The following is a 16,404-nucleotide window of genomic DNA, read 5'->3' as shown; positions in this document are numbered from 1 at the left end:
AGGAGACGTCACTCCCGTTAGGGAGCGAAGGAGATAGGGTTGCCTAAGGCGCCCGGAGAGATGCTGCATTTGGGGGTTTTATGCTGGCGCCGCGGGTTGGCGGGGAGTTTTGGTACATCAGAAGCGGGTCAGGTGAGAACTTTAGCCGGGAGGATTATAAGGTAAAAATACAGTGTAGCTGCGTTCACACAAAACGCTAAGGGCGGGTTGCTTGTTTACCAAATAAACCAAAGTGGTACATTTTCAATTAAACAAGCCCATTTATTTTTATTCTGTTTCAACCACGTGATTTAAATGTCTGATCTTGGCAATGTTTATTTGGAATGCTGTCTTCAGTCCGAGAATCAATCCGAGTGCTGTGAAATAACCCTTACTGTTGAAGGATTATCCTGCCCTAAACTCTCCTTTAAAATCTTTTTTTAATCATTAAAAATGATTTTTTACAAATCATTTCTGATTCTAAGGTCCTTTGAAGTTAGCATCTTCATTAGGATTCAGCAGAGTCCTAAAATAAGGATCATATTTCCAAGATCTCCAGATTCTTTATCAGTGCTGGATGTTCAGCAAAGAGGAATTATCTTGGTATCATAACCACAAAGAGTGCCAAAAACTGCTTTCTGGCTGCCTTCTAGAATAGGACTAGGCAACCAGTTGCCTTCCTGATGTGTTAGGTGTTAATTCTTGTCAGTCCCAGTCAACACAGGCAGTGGCAAGGGATTTGTACTCCAATCCCTTGACCTATCTGGACACAACAGATTGGAAGCTACATGCTAGCATGGTTTCAGGATTGAGAAAGAAATGTTCAGTATTCCATAGGCTGTTTTATGAAAGTATAAAACTGGCAATTATTCTATAGGTTCCTTCTTAGAGAACAGAAATAAGAAGAAATGCGACGTTGATATAAGCTAAGATTAATATTAGAGTATGTATTAATTTAAATAACACTTGTATTGGTGCATAAGAAAAATTCCCAAATCCACACACAGAGAACAGAATATTACCATGAACCAAAACATCTCGAAATTATTGTGGCATCCTTGCCACATTTTCTTTTGGGTCTTTTGTTTTGATTTTTCAGTGTCTAAAACTCTAGTAGTGATAATTTGTGAAAGATCTATCAGTGGGTGGTACTATTCAGAATGGCTGTAGACTTTCTATAGGATTAGAATGGGATGTTGCTAAGTACCATTCACCAGAGGACAGGAAAAGAACAACAGTTTTGCCTTCCAGATAATTTGGCCTTTGTGGGGGGGAAATGCTGAACTAAGGAATCAATACAGTCCTCTCAGCTGCATGTAACAGCCCAATTTTTTCAGTTTACATCTCATCTTTATTATATTTTATAAATAACTCAAGGTGGCAAACATATCAATAAATCTGACTCTTCCTATTTTTCCTACAACAACAACAACCCTGTGAAGTAGGTTGGGTTGAGAGAGAGTGACTGGCCCAGAGTCACATAAAATGAGGCCATCCAGAGTTTTTCTTGAACTTAACTGTAACATGCATTAAAATCCATATTGAAGAAAATACTACTCAAAATATATTATGGAATAAATACTAGTTTTCTATATGCTACATATTGTTTATATTATCCATTTAAAAATGCATTCCAAAGTCAACTTTCTCATACCAGGTCAAAATGTTTTTAAATCTGAATCTACTTAAATGCATAGTTTTCAACCATGTAAAACGTCACACATCAGAAAGAAGAGTCGGGATCTCACCAGGAACTTGGTTGGTTTTTGTTTTCAGAGCATCGTCAAGATAGTGAAATGCTGTTGCTTACGTACTGAACCAAAAGTCACAAGTGGAACGTAACCCAGATCTTGTAGGCATGATATGTTTCTGGGTAAATAAGTGAAATTCTGTAGGTTGTATCTTTGCTTGGTTTGATTTCAAAGATGGATTGGATGTCCTGGAAATAAGAGGGATATAGAAGTATTGGGGTTTAATTTTGTTTTTCTTCTTACCAGAAGTATATATACCTGTTTTGGGGCCCTGAGGCTAGTGATACAACAACTCTGGCCCTACTGAAAAGATCTTGCCATGGGAGGCTGGTAAATATAAGCTGCCTCCCTGCAGCACTACTAAGCAGTGGACAGCGTCGCTTCTGTGCAGATGCCGAGAGTGGCAATGGCACCCAAAAGGCTGCTTCCCTGAAGGATAAGTCGTGCTCCGAGAAGGAAACGGCTTCTTCGGGGACCTGTTTTGCCACCCCACCAATGCTTCTCCCTCCCACAACGTGTTGTATGAGTGGATGCCACAACTGTGTCTGGATTGCTTATGCAGAAGAGGTTCTGAAATACTACAAGGATGGTGGCGAGCAAGCTTTGGCCGCTGTGGAGAAACATATAGAGGATGAAAATATTAAAATGTTCCTGAAGATGGAAATTAAGTTCCGTATGAAGAAAGACTGATACTTTTGACCTGATACACATTTATCCCATAGTTTCGGACTATAGGAGACTTTGAAGAGGAAAAGCTAATTATTTATGGTTCCTTCTGTAAGAGATGATATATTTTCTTTTATATAAAGAGTTCTGATGACTGTGTGTCTATTATTGTAGCACTGTCTTCTTTTAAAATGTAATCTACTTAAAACAGAGGTATGATATTTGGCATGACCTGCTATTTTCATGAACTGGGTTTGTACTTCAAATGTTTTTGGAATGTCACATTGATCTCATACAGTAGATCAGAGGTGTCAAACCTGTGGCATCACGTCATCACGTGATGTATCGTGACTTTCCCCCTGTTCGCTAAAACGGAAGTGGGCGTGGCCAGCACATGATGCATCCGGCCCTCCGGCTGCGAGTTTGACACCCTTGTCATAGATGGCATTGTAGTAAAGGAGTTCTGATTTAAGTAGGTAGCTAGGAACAAATGGATCCCTTCTTTGTCAAATAAATACTGCATTTTTCAGACTATAAGAGGCACTTTCCCTCCCCACAAAAAGTGGGTGGAAATGTCTGTGCATCTTATAGACCGAATATGGCCCTGTTGTGTGCCTCCCAACATCCCTCCCTCCCACGTCCCATTTTTGGCAAAAAAAGGATGCATAAAGGGTTTGGGAGGACTGCAAAGTGCTCCTGGGGTCTGGGGAGGACAAAAAGTGGACACACGGAGGCCAAAAACTTTTTTTGTTTGTTTTCCACTTAAGAATCTATGTGTGTCTTGTATTCTGGTCCGTCTTATAATCCAAAAAATATGGTATGTGCCAAATTTCAGTCCTCACATCTTTTAGTAGAAAAGTAGGATCACTCACCACAGTGAATCAGTATCTTTTTCAGTGTGGTTGCTGAACAAGCTGTAATGTGTTTATAGATAACCCTAAGCCTTAAAGGTTGGGTTCATACATTATGCTCAGCTAAAAATAAATAGGCCCCGTTGTGGTCTTGCATCATGTCTAAACCAGACATACAAGATATTCCTAGATTTATTTATATATTGACCAGACATAGCTTTACGTTTGTTAGTGTATCTTTGCCTTCAGATCACAGCCCATGTAACTCCTTTAGGATCCATTAATCTCCTTTCCCCATCAACTTGCTGAAATGCAAAAGCTCTTGGGCTAACTCTTAAGTCACTCTGAATAGCTATAAAATGCTTACATTGCTGCTCTGTGGTAAAAAAGAAATATCTGCTCCATCTGCCAGCAGGTATGAAACTGCAGAATTGAAGGAAAGTATATTCTGAATTTTGCAATTTATCACGACACTAAATACCATTGCAGAGCTCTACCCTCCTAGCTCTCAGGAAGACTACAACAAACCAGCTGGTCGACTGGCTGGCCAGTGAGGAGCCAATCTGGCCTCATCTATCATCTAGGAAAGAATCTGTTATTCCATTCTCTTTCCCCTTTCATTTCTATTAGGGGCTGAAAACAGGAATATGCTTGTTTTTCATATCTTCACAGCACTTAGAATGTTACGAATATTTTAGGTGAATAATAATTATTTATTTATTTATTTATTTATTTATTTGGAGTTTTTATATGCCGCCCAATCCCAAAGGACTCCGGGCGGCTTACAAGAAATATAAAAAGCACATAACGACAAAACAATTTAAAACAATAGACACCCCTCATACATTCATTCTAGTCGGGGCCGGACCTCAACAGTGAGGTCAACAGCCCCAGGCCTGCCGGAACAGCCAAGTTTTTACGGCTTTCCTGAAGGCCATCAGAGTGGGTATGGTCCGGATTTCCAGGGGGAGCTGGTTCCAAAGAGTCGGAGCAGCCACCGAGAAGGCTCTCCTCTGAGGGCCCGCCAGCCGACATTGTTTGGCCGACGGCATCTGAAGGAGGCCCAATCTATGGGATCTTACTGGCCGCTGGGAGGTATATGTCAGCAGGCGATACACTATATCTATGAATCAATTTGGTATAAGCAGAGGTGGTATTCAACAAGTTCTGACCAGTTCTGGAGAACTGGTAGCAGAAATTTTGAGTAGTTCGGAAAACCAGTAAATACCACCTCTGACTGGCCCTGCCCCCATCTATTCTCTGCCTCTCGAGTCTCAGCTGATTGGGAGGGAATTGAGATTTTACAGTATCCTTCCCCTGCCACGCACACCAAACCACGCCCACAGAACCGGTAGTAAAACTTTTTGAATCCCACCACTGGATAGAAGGAGTTAAAGCACCAGGCTATTAACCAGGTGGTTGTGAGTTCTAATCCTACCTTGGAGTCAAAGCTAGCTGTATGACCATGGGCCAGCCAGTATTTCTCTAAGCCTTTGGAAGGAGGCTTTGGCAAACCACTTTCAAAAATCCTTCCCAAGAAAACTGAAGGCAATCACAAAGTACATTATAGATTACTTCACAGATGTTTGTTATGTTGGCCTGCTGTCATGTCTGAATGCAGCTATCTTCTGTATTTTACTTTTACTTAGGGATACACTGCACAATTCCATCATCTGCACTATTCTCCTTAAGAAATCTGGATTTTTATTTTGATGTAGTGGCATTAATGCAATGGCACTTTATACAGCAATATTTATTTCCCATACACACTGCCTTTTCTCCAAGTTAATAAGAGTATGCACAGTATGTAGACAAAGTTTGTACACCCACACTGTGATAATGTGGTATTTGGTTTTTGCTAAGAACAGTTTGTGGATCCAGCACACTTTGTTGTATGTCACTTTTGGTGAGATGGGAAGCTATGATTGATATAGTCTTTTAAGGGTTTAGCATATTTGCAAACTCATCCATTTAACCAGTGAATCATAACTACACTGGGTGAATGACAAATGTAGTTATGTTGGGAAGATTAGTCTGAGAGTAATTGAATTGAGCTCATTTGATAAGCTTCACAGCTGAGCATGGAACTGAGCACGGACTGACTAGGTGGCTCAGTGGCTAAGACACTGAGCTTGACATTCAGAAAGGTTGGCAGTTTTGTAGTTCAAATCCCTAGTACAGATCTCATGCATGAGCTCCAAGGCCCCTTCCAACTCTGTTACTGTTACTGTTTAAGACCTTCAAGGCCCCTTCCAAGTCTGTTATTAACTGAAGTGACTACAGAACTATGCATTAATGTACACTACATTCTAAATTTGTATTTATCTTGTGTTTCTGTTTTCCTTCCCCTATAGTATTTATAATAAGATGGAAAATTACTGGATTACTGGAACTCATTATGTGGATAGCTTGCTTTTAGCATAGCATGTCATCATCTGTGCTCTTATTCTGTATAGGATGGTTACAGTAAAGTAAGACTACTATATTTGACTTTTTAAAATCCAGGCAACCAGTAGATAGCAAGGAAGAGATATAGAAAATCCTGACTGCTGCCATCTGGAAGTTTGCAGTCTGATCTTGTAGCTGCAGTTCAGCAAACTCTTAGTATATTTTACTGCATTGTGTCAATTCAACCATTAAGTCCGCATCAGTGTGAAGCAGTGGTGGGTTCCTACCGGTTCAGACTGGTTCAGGCGAACTGGTAGTGGTTTGGTGGCCTGTGTCACTGGAACCAGCAGTGACCCAGGCCTGTTATGCCCCTGAACTGGTTCTATTTGTTTTTCGTTTCTGCGCATACATAAATTTTTTTTTATTGCACTGTACATGTGTGCAAAGTGCACGCACAGCACACCCACGAGCAATCCAGCAGTAGTGCCTGCTGGAACCCACCCCTGGTGTGAAGCCCTTTCCGTTTATAATTTACAAAGAGACATCAAATATTTCATGTTTTATACAGAGGGAAACTGAGAAACTTTCTGCTTAGATGACCTTAGCAGTGAATGTCTGCATAGAGAATGCCATAGGAAACAGTGGTGATAAATCTCTTCCTAGTCATTGGCTATGTTGTATAGCTTGTTAAATGATCAGGCTATCAGTAAATGTAATGTGTTCTCTGAATTTGATCTATGGGTCAAACTGTGTTCCGGACAGAGTGTTTTACAATTAGCTTCACCCAAAGTTACTTTCACTTATCACCCCAGGATTTACTTGTTGACCAGCTATGGATGTGGGGTTTGTGGTTAACCTCTGGACAAAACTCAAGAGGCAGAACAATCCATGGAAATGGCATATGGGAAGGTAAGTAAAACAGGACCCAAAGGGAACGGAAGGAAATAAATCCTTCTCCTGCCCCTTTCACAGTATCTCTGTTCTATAACACTGAAGTTTTTATTTTTAACTGAACAGTAACAAAGAGGAGGCGAGATGTCACCTCTCTTGCTTTAATCGCTGCTTAACAGTGAGTTGTGTTTGGTCTTGCATTGCTGTGTCATCCAGTACCAGATAGCATAGCAAGGACATACTTTATCCATGGTTACTGCCTGATTAGCCACTGTGCAGTCAGGCAGCCCTGACCTTTATTTATGAAGTCCTTACACCCACTCTATTGTCAGTATTAGACAAGGGTGAAAGAATTGAATGGCTTACATTGTCCTCTATTTTTTTCCATAAAGTGTCATCAGTGGAAAATAACTTTGGAAGATCTTAGCTGACAACTGCCATTGCTATAACTTTGCAGTCAACGGTTTCTTGCTTTTCAGAAGGATTACAAGAAGATCTTGTTATGGGTTGGATTCGTGCAACAAACCATTTAAGGTTGTAACAAGATGTTTGAACATATCCATTGCAATTGTTAGATAATGACCTATATCCAAATGCATTGTAGGAATCCAAGGATTGGTGGTTGATTCAGTACATACTGGTTAAGCATCAGCAACAGAGTGGTCAATGCCTGGAATGCACTACCTGACTCTGTTGTTACATTTTCAAATCCCCAAAACTGTAACCTTAAACTGCCTACTATTGACCTCACCCCATTCCTAAGAGGTCTGTAAGGGGCGTGCATAAGCACACCATTGTGCCTACTATCCCTGTTCTACTGTTCCCATTTATTCATACCCATTTCATTCATACTCATATTTATCTTATACCTATTATCTTGTAAACGATTGACAAATCAAATAAATAAATAAGCCAAGCATAGCTTACTGTTATGTATGAATGAGTTACAGACAGGGGCATCTGTTGACTTTTTATAGGCAATAAAAGAACAAAACCCAAAGTTTGGGTCCTTGATTGTAAAGCAAATGAGGGAGGTGAGTCCTTGCTTATCATGGTTGTCAGTTGCCCTTGACTAAAAAATAATATTCCCCCACTCCTTAGCCAGATTTCTACCTTGAACGCTTTAAAGAGTAAGATTCTGATGAAAAGAAAAATTGGCAGGAAACTTAACTGCACCTGTTTCAATTTGTACAAAGAATCAATTTGATAAGTTGGCAACCTAGCATGACAATGGTTCCTTTTCACTAGAACAATTCTCTGTGATCATATTAATGGTTCTCTTTTTCAAAACCTACAGTATGAGCCCCATTTCAGAATATACCGGAAGTTGAATGGGTGGAAATTAGGCATTCTTAACTAGATTGTTTCATGTCTAGGGGAACAAGCGGTACTTCTCTGTTTGCCAGAATAACAGTAACTCTGATATCTCCTTTCTTGAAATCTTCTGGATGTCAGGGTTCCAAATAACACCCCCAATGAAAGAGGATAACGAGCCCTGAGTTTCCTCAAAGTTCCATTTTATTAGAGATGTCATATTGGCACATCTGGGAAAACCCGAATCTGAAAGCTTCCAGGTTTTCCCCACCCAAGTGAAAGTTCAAGTCCCTGCCCAGCACCCACATGTCCATCACATGGCCCAATTAATACACCGTCCAAAACTGGAGATGCCTCCCAGTCACGTCACCCCATCACAGCTGCAGGGCAAGATGTCCTTGACTCTCTGAGAAAAGAATGTTATTTAGACTATATCTCACCCATACTTCATATAATTCCCCCTCCCATTTTCCCACAGTAGAAAATGTGGCAGGCCTGAAGGCCCAAAATAAAAGATGGTTTCCATGTCTGACGGTATAGAAAACATTACCATGGATTCATTTGCAGGGTGCTAGAAGTGGGTCTGGGAGTTTTTTGTCTCTAAAGTCAACAGAGGCAAATATTTAAAATGTATCCCAGTAACATTGCTTAAAAATATTTTTGTTGTAATATTTAAACATTAAAAATAATTCGAATTTTAAAATGGGGTATAGAAAATTGTTCAGACCCCCCTCCATACGGTGAGGCATGCCGACACAAGATTACTGCTAGACAATTTATTCACAGTAAATTAACACACTGACAAGACTTTGGCAGCAGCCCAGACTTCCACAGATAAGAAATACACACAAGAGTTTCTCCAGCGTTGGTATATTAGTTGAATCCTGCAAACAGCCTCCTCCCAAAGTCTCTTCTTATATACTCCTTTGGGAGGAGCCTAATCACAACCACCTGGGTCCAATTATCTCCTTTGTCTCCTTAATTGCTGCCGGCGCTTATCCCCCCCCCCCCCGTCTCTGCCGGGCATCCAGGACCAATTCCCTCTGAACCTCAGCACTGCTCAAGGGCCTGATATCATGGAAGCACTCCCTTTGGCTTTCACTGCTGCTCCATGCCTCAGATGCCTCCTGGTGGCCAACCAGCCTCTCTGGTCCCTGCTCGGAGTCTGAACCCTGTCCAGGGTCCTCCACATCTTCCAGAGCCAACTCATAGGGTCCCTCGCTATTGGAGTCTGTTTGCAGCTCCAACGGCTCCTGCTGGGCCACAACAGAAAATATACAAGCCATCCTCGACGTACAACTATTTGTTTAACGACAATACTAAAAGTGATTTATAACTATTCCTCACACTTAAGACGGTCGCAGCATCCCTGTGATCAATGATCAGAATTTGGGCGCTTGGCGACTAGTATGTATTTACAATATTTACAGTATCTTCTAGAGGGTCACGTAATTATGATTTCCAGGAGGCTTCCAACAAGTAAGGTGAATAGGGGAAACGGCATTCACTTAACAACCCCTGGCAAAACAGTCATAAAAAATTGGGTGCAACTCACTTAATAACTGCATCACTTAGTGACAGAATTTCCAGTTCCATTTGTGTTTGTAAGTCAGTGACTATTGTATGACTACTTCCTCTCCCTGACCTAAGCACACAAACTGTAAACAATGTATCTATAAACGAGAGATGATGCTGGATTAAAAACAAGAGTCATAAACCTATTATGAGGAATATAATACATTGTAACACCTCTGAAACCTCCAGAACAAGCTTTGACCAACTACAGATACATATTATAAAGGCTGACTCATACAGACCTGCTATCATTAACATTTGCGATAGGGATTTGAGTGGGTGCATCTTTAACTTCTGGTAAGTAACTGAAAGTTTGTTTTTAGTCACCAGACAATTTATTCCACCCACTTTCCAGCTGTTACATTCTTCTGGAGCTAGTTGTGGCTGTGTTCCAGGAAGGTGATATTCATCTGCAAGGAAGAGACCCAGGTGGGTGGTTTTTAGACAAAGCCCGTTTGAGCAATTCACCATTTTCTGACTAACTTTTCTCCTAGGATAATGAATGTGTTGTGCAATTTAAATGAGGCTAAATGCAAATCTAAATGCAAATGAGACTGAAGTTCCATGGAAGAATTGGAGTTCAGCTATCAAAGCTTCTACAGATTTGGGTAGCCTGAGAAGAGCATCTTGATAGCCACAAAGGGTAATTAAAATAGTGGGCGCTGGTTATACTCATGGATGTGAGAGAAGCAGCTAGGTTTGCAAAATGTTTAAAAGTTTCTAGGAAAAAAAGGTGCAAATGTAAGCTTTTGTGCATTGCAGGTATATTGGAATGATAGATAGATAGATAGATAGATAGATAGATAGATAGATAGATGGATGGATGGATGGATGGATGGATGGATGGATGGATGGATGGATGGATGGGAGGGAGATTAGATAGATAGTAGAGAGATGATAGATAGTAGAGAGATTATAGATGGATGGATGGATGGATGGATGGATGGATGGATGGATGGATGGATGGATGGATGGATGGATAGATGGATGGATGATAGGTAGGTGTGTGTGTGTGTGAGTGTGTCTACTTAGCCCATGGAAAATATCCCAGGTGTGGGGGATGGACGGCAAATTCTTCCAAATTTAGTTGCTAGATGAATAGTGGAATCCATGATTTCTAACACTTTACCCTGAAAAGGTAACATGGCTCTTGCAGGGCTGAATTTATCAAGATGGGTGATAGAACAGCTTTGAGAAAATTAATAAGAGCTGATGAAACAAACTAAGAAAACCCTTTTCCATTCTGGGAAATAAGCCTAAAACTACTTAAGGGGGTGGAGCACTCTAATCAGATTAACATCTTTTTCGGGGATTTGAATGTGAGCCTGAGAAGTGTCACCCTGGATGAGACTAAGGTTGTTTTATCCCATTGTTCTATCTGGACAGCAGCCAATAACAGATGCTAAATTGCCCCAAGTAAAAACCCCTGGATCTGCTGAGGATGTGTCTCTGCACCAAAGCAAATGCAAGGATTCATTAAACCTAGTCTTCTTCTAAAATGATGCCCAATAGCGCTCGCTCGCTCTCTCTCTCTCTCTCTCTCTCTCTCTCTCTCTCTCTCTCTCTCTCTCTCTCTCTCTCTCTCTCACACACACACACACACACACACACACACACACACACACACACACACCTGTCTGCTGCCACTATTATGCCTGGCAAGTGGACTATCTGCACAATGATTATCAGCAACAAGTTTAGCCAAAGACTCTGGTGAAATATTCTTCTACTTTAGTATCTTAATGTGTCAGACTCATTTCTAGTGATGGAAACAGAAAGCATTAGGTGATCTCAATGCAACAGGAAAATGCTCAAGCAAACCAGATTTTAGCAGTGCCAAAGAAAGAAACCAGATATTTTCTGGATCGCAGCCTGATTTTTCTGATCGGCTCTGAAAATTTAATGTTTTCAGAAGAACCGGTTCTTCACCATCCGAGCTACATAAATAGACCCCAGCCAAATATATACATCAAACCTTCCTAGTCACATAATTAAAGCAGAGAACAGTGTACGGCACCTGCAAGCACCTCGCACAGGGACAGATCCTATGAAGTGGGGAGGATTCTGCAATCAACTGTTATTTCATTACATAATCTTAGTACATGGCTGAGTTCACATATATGGTATGTTAAATGAACAACTCTGTTGCTTTCTTTTGTCCAGGTCTTAAAATCATAGAGCTGCAAGGGTCCATTGAAATAGTTGACTCCAACCCTCTGATTAGCGCAGGAGTCCAGTTTAAAACATTGCAGATGGATAGTTGCTTAGCTTCTCCCTAAACACATCCAGTGCAGGGGTGGGGGATTCAAATATTTTTACTACCAGTTCTGTGGCCGTGGCTTGGTAGGCATGTCATGGCTTGGTGGGCATGGCAGGGGAAGGATACTGAAAAATCCCCATTTCTTCCCAATCAGCTAGGACTTGGCAGAGAATAGATGGGGCGGGGCCAATCAGAGGTGGTATTTACCAGTTCTCCAAACTACTCAAAATTTCTGCTACCAGCTCTCCACAACTGGTCAGAGCCTGCTGAATACCACCTGTGATCCAGTGGATGAATGAATGACATCCATAACCTCTCAGTTGATTTGTTCAGAAACATTTTCTAATGTTTTAAGTGGATTTGCCTTCTAACAATGTATTCCTTGAAGAAATACCAACAGAGTTTAAAGGTGACATAATTCCACTGGATTTAATGATAGACTTCACAATTATTATTTTATTTTTATTTTCTATCTAACAGATTAACCCACCAGAATCAGGAGGGCTGTTGTTCACAAGTGACACTCTTTCATCCCAGCCATGAACCTTGAAGTTCCAAAACCAGAATTCAAATCTGCCACCAGGGTGACTGGGGGACCTGTCACTCCCAGGAAAGGGCCTCCTAAATTCAAACAGAGACAAACTCGGCAGTTCAAGAGCAAGCCACCAAAGAAAGGGGTTCAAGGGTGAGATACAAAGTGTTATTTTGCAGGAAGAAGGGAATTCACTTTCTTTTAAATCAAAGACGCCCAACCTGAGTTCCAGCCCCAACTGGCCATTCAAAGCCACAATGTGACTTCCAGGGCCATACCCACAACTGTTACTCAGTTGTAATGTGTAAAGTATGATAGCAACACATATAGGTAGTCCTGGACTATCAACCGTTCCTCCAATAAGTGTTCGAAGTTACAACAGTACTGAAAAAAGTGACTTAGGACCAGTTTTCACACTTACAACTGTTGCAGCATCACCACAGTCACATGATCAAAATTTGGGCTGTTGGCAAGTGGCATGTATTTATGACAGTTGCACTGCCACTGTTTGTCACCTTTCCAGCCAGCGTGTGACAAGCAAAGTCAATAGGGAAGCCACATTCACTTAATGATCGCATGATTCACTTAACGACTTCAGTGATTTTGTTTAGTAACTCTGGCAAAAAAGGTCATAAAATGGAGCAAAGCTCACTTAACAACAGCCTTGCTTAGCAATGGAAATTTTGGGTTCAATTGTGGTCATAAATCGAGGATTACCTGTACACATTGCTTAGATATCTGTACGGGTGTTTCCCTGCAGTGTAGCTGCAGACCAATTCCTGAACTCCCTTACATTATATTATTTCTATAATTCTCTTCTGTCAAAAAGAATAGCTTTTTTAAATCACCCAACCTCTGTGCAACTGAATAGAGAGGTAATATTTCCACAAAGTGATGGTGATTGGAAGCCAACTTTGTAGGAAAATGGTTTCTTTTTCTTTTGCAGGTTTGGTGATGACATTCCCGGTATGGAAGGCTTGGGAACAGGTATGAAGGATCGATTTATTACCTTAACTGAAGTGCTGACGTGAGGCAGTCAGGTTTCTGCAGATTCCTTGCAGTTTATCCTTCTCCACATTGCTCTGGGCAGGTCCAGCTGTTTTCAGGCACCGATGGGATATTTTGGGCAATGTCACAACTCCCATTGAAAACTTTCTACTGTCCATGGTTTGCTTCCTGTCTAAATTTACTGAATTCCCTCAGTAAACTGTTGAATTCCTTGTTCCTGTAATTTTACTCCCTTATTATATTTTGGCAGTTACATTTTTGTTCTTTTTTTATAAGGAGTCTTATAAAATATAATCTACAACAGATATTTACCAATTTGTTTTAGGGAGGATCAATCCTAGAACCTGCTCCAAAAAAACAGGGAATTACTATCTAGTAGGCAGATCTGGGCAGAGCCAACACGAATCCCCTGACTCCTCTTAACTGATTTGTATGATTATTGGTAGCAGCTCCAGACCAGCAGGTGCAAAATGGCCATTTTCAGCCAAATTGTATTCATGGGTATCCTTGTATTTTCTTATCTGGAGGTTTTTTTCCCCATCCAGGATTGCAAAAGGAGAATTATATTTATCCAAGTGGTTCTTCCACAGAAATTGGCTTCTGGGGAACATTAGAGTGGGGGACAGGGCAGTACAGTAAGTTTCAGAGTATAAGATGCACCTTTTCCCCCCTAAAAGAGCATGGAAATGTTGGTGCGTCTTATACACCAAATACAGCCATTTTTGGCCTCCTGAGGCCCCGCCCCCACATCCCATTTTTGTGAAAAATGCAGGCTTTTTTGCCTTCCCTCAGCCCCCAGCAGCCCTCTGCAGGCTTTAGCAGGGCTGGGGCAAGGCAAAAATGCCCCCGTTTTTGCGAAAAATGGGCAGTTTTTCACAAAAATGGAGGCTTTTTTTTTTTTTTTTGCCTTCCCTCAGCTGCCAGCAGCACCCTGCTGAAGCCTGCAGAGTGCTGCTGGGGCTGAGGGAAGGCAAAAACTTTTTTTTCTTACTTGCTTCTTCGAAATCTTGGTGCGTCTTATACACCGGTGCGTCTTATAATCCGAAAAATACGGTAAACAGTTTCAAAAAGTACCTGAGATGCTTTTACTCTTGATTATCAGACAGTCATGAGTTTTGGCAGAAAGGATGTGTGTACCTAGCGCAGAAGGTCCACCCGGAGGAAGTCTAGCAGCACTAAGCTGCATGTGGCACATCTTTTTTTTTTAATCAAACTTTTTATTTGTACCAGTGTAAAGGGGCCAGACATCATGCTGAAGTATGATTTGTATTTTTCAATAACATATAGAGACAAACAGTGCTTCAAAAGCTGTTTTGGCATGTGTGAGTGCGAAAGTAGCACCTCTCTGAACACCTTGTTGCAGCCCGACAAGTTTGTTTGTGCTTTTGCATGCTTAAGTATCTTCTGGAGGCTGAATTGAAAGCATTGCATAGACCCAGGAATATTATAAGCATCTCCCTGGCTATCATCCTATTCCAAAAATGCTATTGGAGCACAAATACCTCTGTTATTCTTTTCTTCTCACAAATGCCTATAAAAGCACTTTGTTTGCAGTTGGGTTTTATGCTACACAGTAAGCTATACTTCCCTTAAGCACTGTTAGTGAATAAACCAAAAATTTGATGGATTCACACAATCCATGAGCCACGATTACACATTAAGCTTCAATGCACATGAACAAAGTCTGCACCCTAAAGCAGTCCGGATCAATCCGTCTGTTTTTTAAAATGTCCTTATTCATTTGGCTGTTTGGATAACTGTTGCAGTCCATTTGATCCTCTGTCCTTTTGTGAATGGCTATATGGAAGTATTGAATTGTCATTTGTATGTAACATCGGCACTGATACATCAATGGCAATAAGGTAAACGTAGCCCTCAGTACCACTCCAAAGGACTCAAAATCTGATCATGATCCCATTCCATTGTCTGATTTTTCAAACACCTTACACGCTTTGAAGTCATGTTCATGTCATCAGAAACTTAATGCTGGCAAGAAGCAAGAAGGGTTGAGTTGATATCGGCTCTCCTCTCTTTCAGATATCACTGTGATCTGTCCCTGGGAAGCTTTCAGCCACCTGGAGCTCCATGAACTGGCACAGTATGGTATCATTTGAAGATGTACAAGCCAGAAATGGGCCTGATATATGCCTTTCATTCAGCAAGCAAGAACAGTTCATGAGCATTCCCATTATCCGTATTCCTAGCCCTGCAAATTCACTATCCCAGTAGTAGCCTTTTGGGGCCTATAGCAATTGCTCATTAAAATAAAATCCAAGTGAATAAATCTTTGGCTTGGTTTCATACTATGGTTCCTGCAAGGATTTCCTTCCCTCCAATTAAACATTTGCATAAAAGAAAGTCACAATGAACCTGAGAAATGACTTCATTTTATACACAGTAAGTCCTACATTTTACAATATTTCCTTCTAATCTTTTTTTTATTTCTAGTGTTTTCCCCCCACATATGCAGGGTGCCTCCTTTTTTTCTAGATCTTCTGAGCGCCCATTGGTTGTAACAGAAACTGACTGTTGCCCAAACCTGACATCATGGGTTGAGAGAGAATGAATGACCCAAAATCACCCAGCTGGCTTTCATGTCTAAAATGGGAATGGAACTCTCTGTTTCCTTATTTATAGCCTGGTGTCTTAACCACTAACCAAAACTGGCCCTCTTTCATTCTGATCTGTCCCTTGGATCATAAAAACTTTATGCAGTAGCTGATGTAACTGAAAACTATTGCAATATTCATTGCTTATGTAAGATGCCAGCAATTGAAGGTCCAGGAGATGGACTGCAGTGATGCACCTTTAAAAGAAATCTGAATAATTACAGATTTACATTTGCACAAAATACAAATATTGAAAATGTTAATATGCTTCGCCTGTAAAATCTTGAAACTTTCAACTAAGAATAAACAGAATAAAATGTTTGGACAAGATAAATATTTATTTAAATGAAACTCTACTTCCTTTTTAGTGGAGGAGACATACTTTCAAGGAATTCAACAGTGTTTGCTTCTAGATAAATGAATACAGAATTCCAACCTCAATTTCTCCACCACACATAAAGCCATTAACTTTGAGAAGGGATGGCTGTACTGTTGCTATGTAACAATTGATGCAATTAGTTCTATGAGCCAAAAGTTGTTGATTATAGACATTAAAATATGACACTGAATAGATTTAAGA

The 16,404-nt window shown here is 40.8% G+C and overlaps 2 protein-coding genes across 3 annotated transcripts; both read left to right on the top strand.

Annotated features, from left to right (window-relative positions):
- Nucleotides 1-15: 15 nt before the first annotated feature.
- OXLD1 (oxidoreductase like domain containing 1) lies at nucleotides 16-2,561 on the top strand. Its single transcript, XM_087710176.1, has 2 exons — nucleotides 16-132; nucleotides 1,977-2,561. Exons 1-2 carry the CDS (start codon nucleotides 61-63, stop codon nucleotides 2,418-2,420), a joined length of 516 nt encoding a protein of 171 aa, XP_087566302.1. The 5' UTR covers nucleotides 16-60; the 3' UTR covers nucleotides 2,421-2,561.
- A 7,025-nt stretch (nucleotides 2,562-9,586) lies between these two features.
- PDE6G (phosphodiesterase 6G) lies at nucleotides 9,587-15,877 on the top strand. 2 transcript variants are annotated; one of them, XM_014065874.2, is made up of 4 exons: nucleotides 9,587-9,712; nucleotides 12,156-12,360; nucleotides 13,154-13,194; nucleotides 15,253-15,877. In XM_014065874.2, exons 2-4 carry the CDS (start codon nucleotides 12,215-12,217, stop codon nucleotides 15,327-15,329), a joined length of 264 nt encoding a protein of 87 aa, XP_013921349.1. In that variant the 5' UTR covers nucleotides 9,587-9,712; nucleotides 12,156-12,214; the 3' UTR covers nucleotides 15,330-15,877. The 2 variants fall into 2 exon arrangements, with proteins under 2 accessions (XP_013921349.1, XP_087563976.1); XM_087707850.1 differs by having other exon boundaries at nucleotides 9,619-9,844.
- Nucleotides 15,878-16,404: the final 527 nt, after the last annotated feature.

Source organism: Thamnophis sirtalis, unplaced genomic scaffold (assembly GCF_051295495.1).
Source record: "Thamnophis sirtalis isolate CommonGarterSnake01/CBP01778 unplaced genomic scaffold, rThaSir2_p1.2 scaffold_3, whole genome shotgun sequence".
Classification (NCBI taxonomy): Eukaryota; Metazoa; Chordata; class Lepidosauria; order Squamata; family Natricidae; genus Thamnophis; species Thamnophis sirtalis.
Note: the sequence above shows the minus strand (reverse complement) of the source record. Positions and strands in the feature narration are given on the sequence as shown.

Excerpts from the sequence above, each read along its gene's own strand:
- OXLD1 (XM_087710176.1), top strand. The coding sequence starts at position 61 with ATGCTGCATTTGGGGGTTTTATGCTGGCGCCGCGGGTTGGCGGGGAGT. Across the intron at positions 133-1,976 it reads GTACATCAGAAGCGGGTCAG|AAGTATATATACCTGTTTTG; the intron begins GTGAGAACTTTA and ends TCTTCTTACCAG.
- PDE6G (XM_014065874.2), top strand. The coding sequence starts at position 12,215 with ATGAACCTTGAAGTTCCAAAACCAGAATTCAAATCTGCCACCAGGGTG. Across the intron at positions 12,361-13,153 it reads CCAAAGAAAGGGGTTCAAGG|GTTTGGTGATGACATTCCCG; the intron begins GTGAGATACAAA and ends TTTCTTTTGCAG. Across the intron at positions 13,195-15,252 it reads TATGGAAGGCTTGGGAACAG|ATATCACTGTGATCTGTCCC; the intron begins GTATGAAGGATC and ends CCTCTCTTTCAG.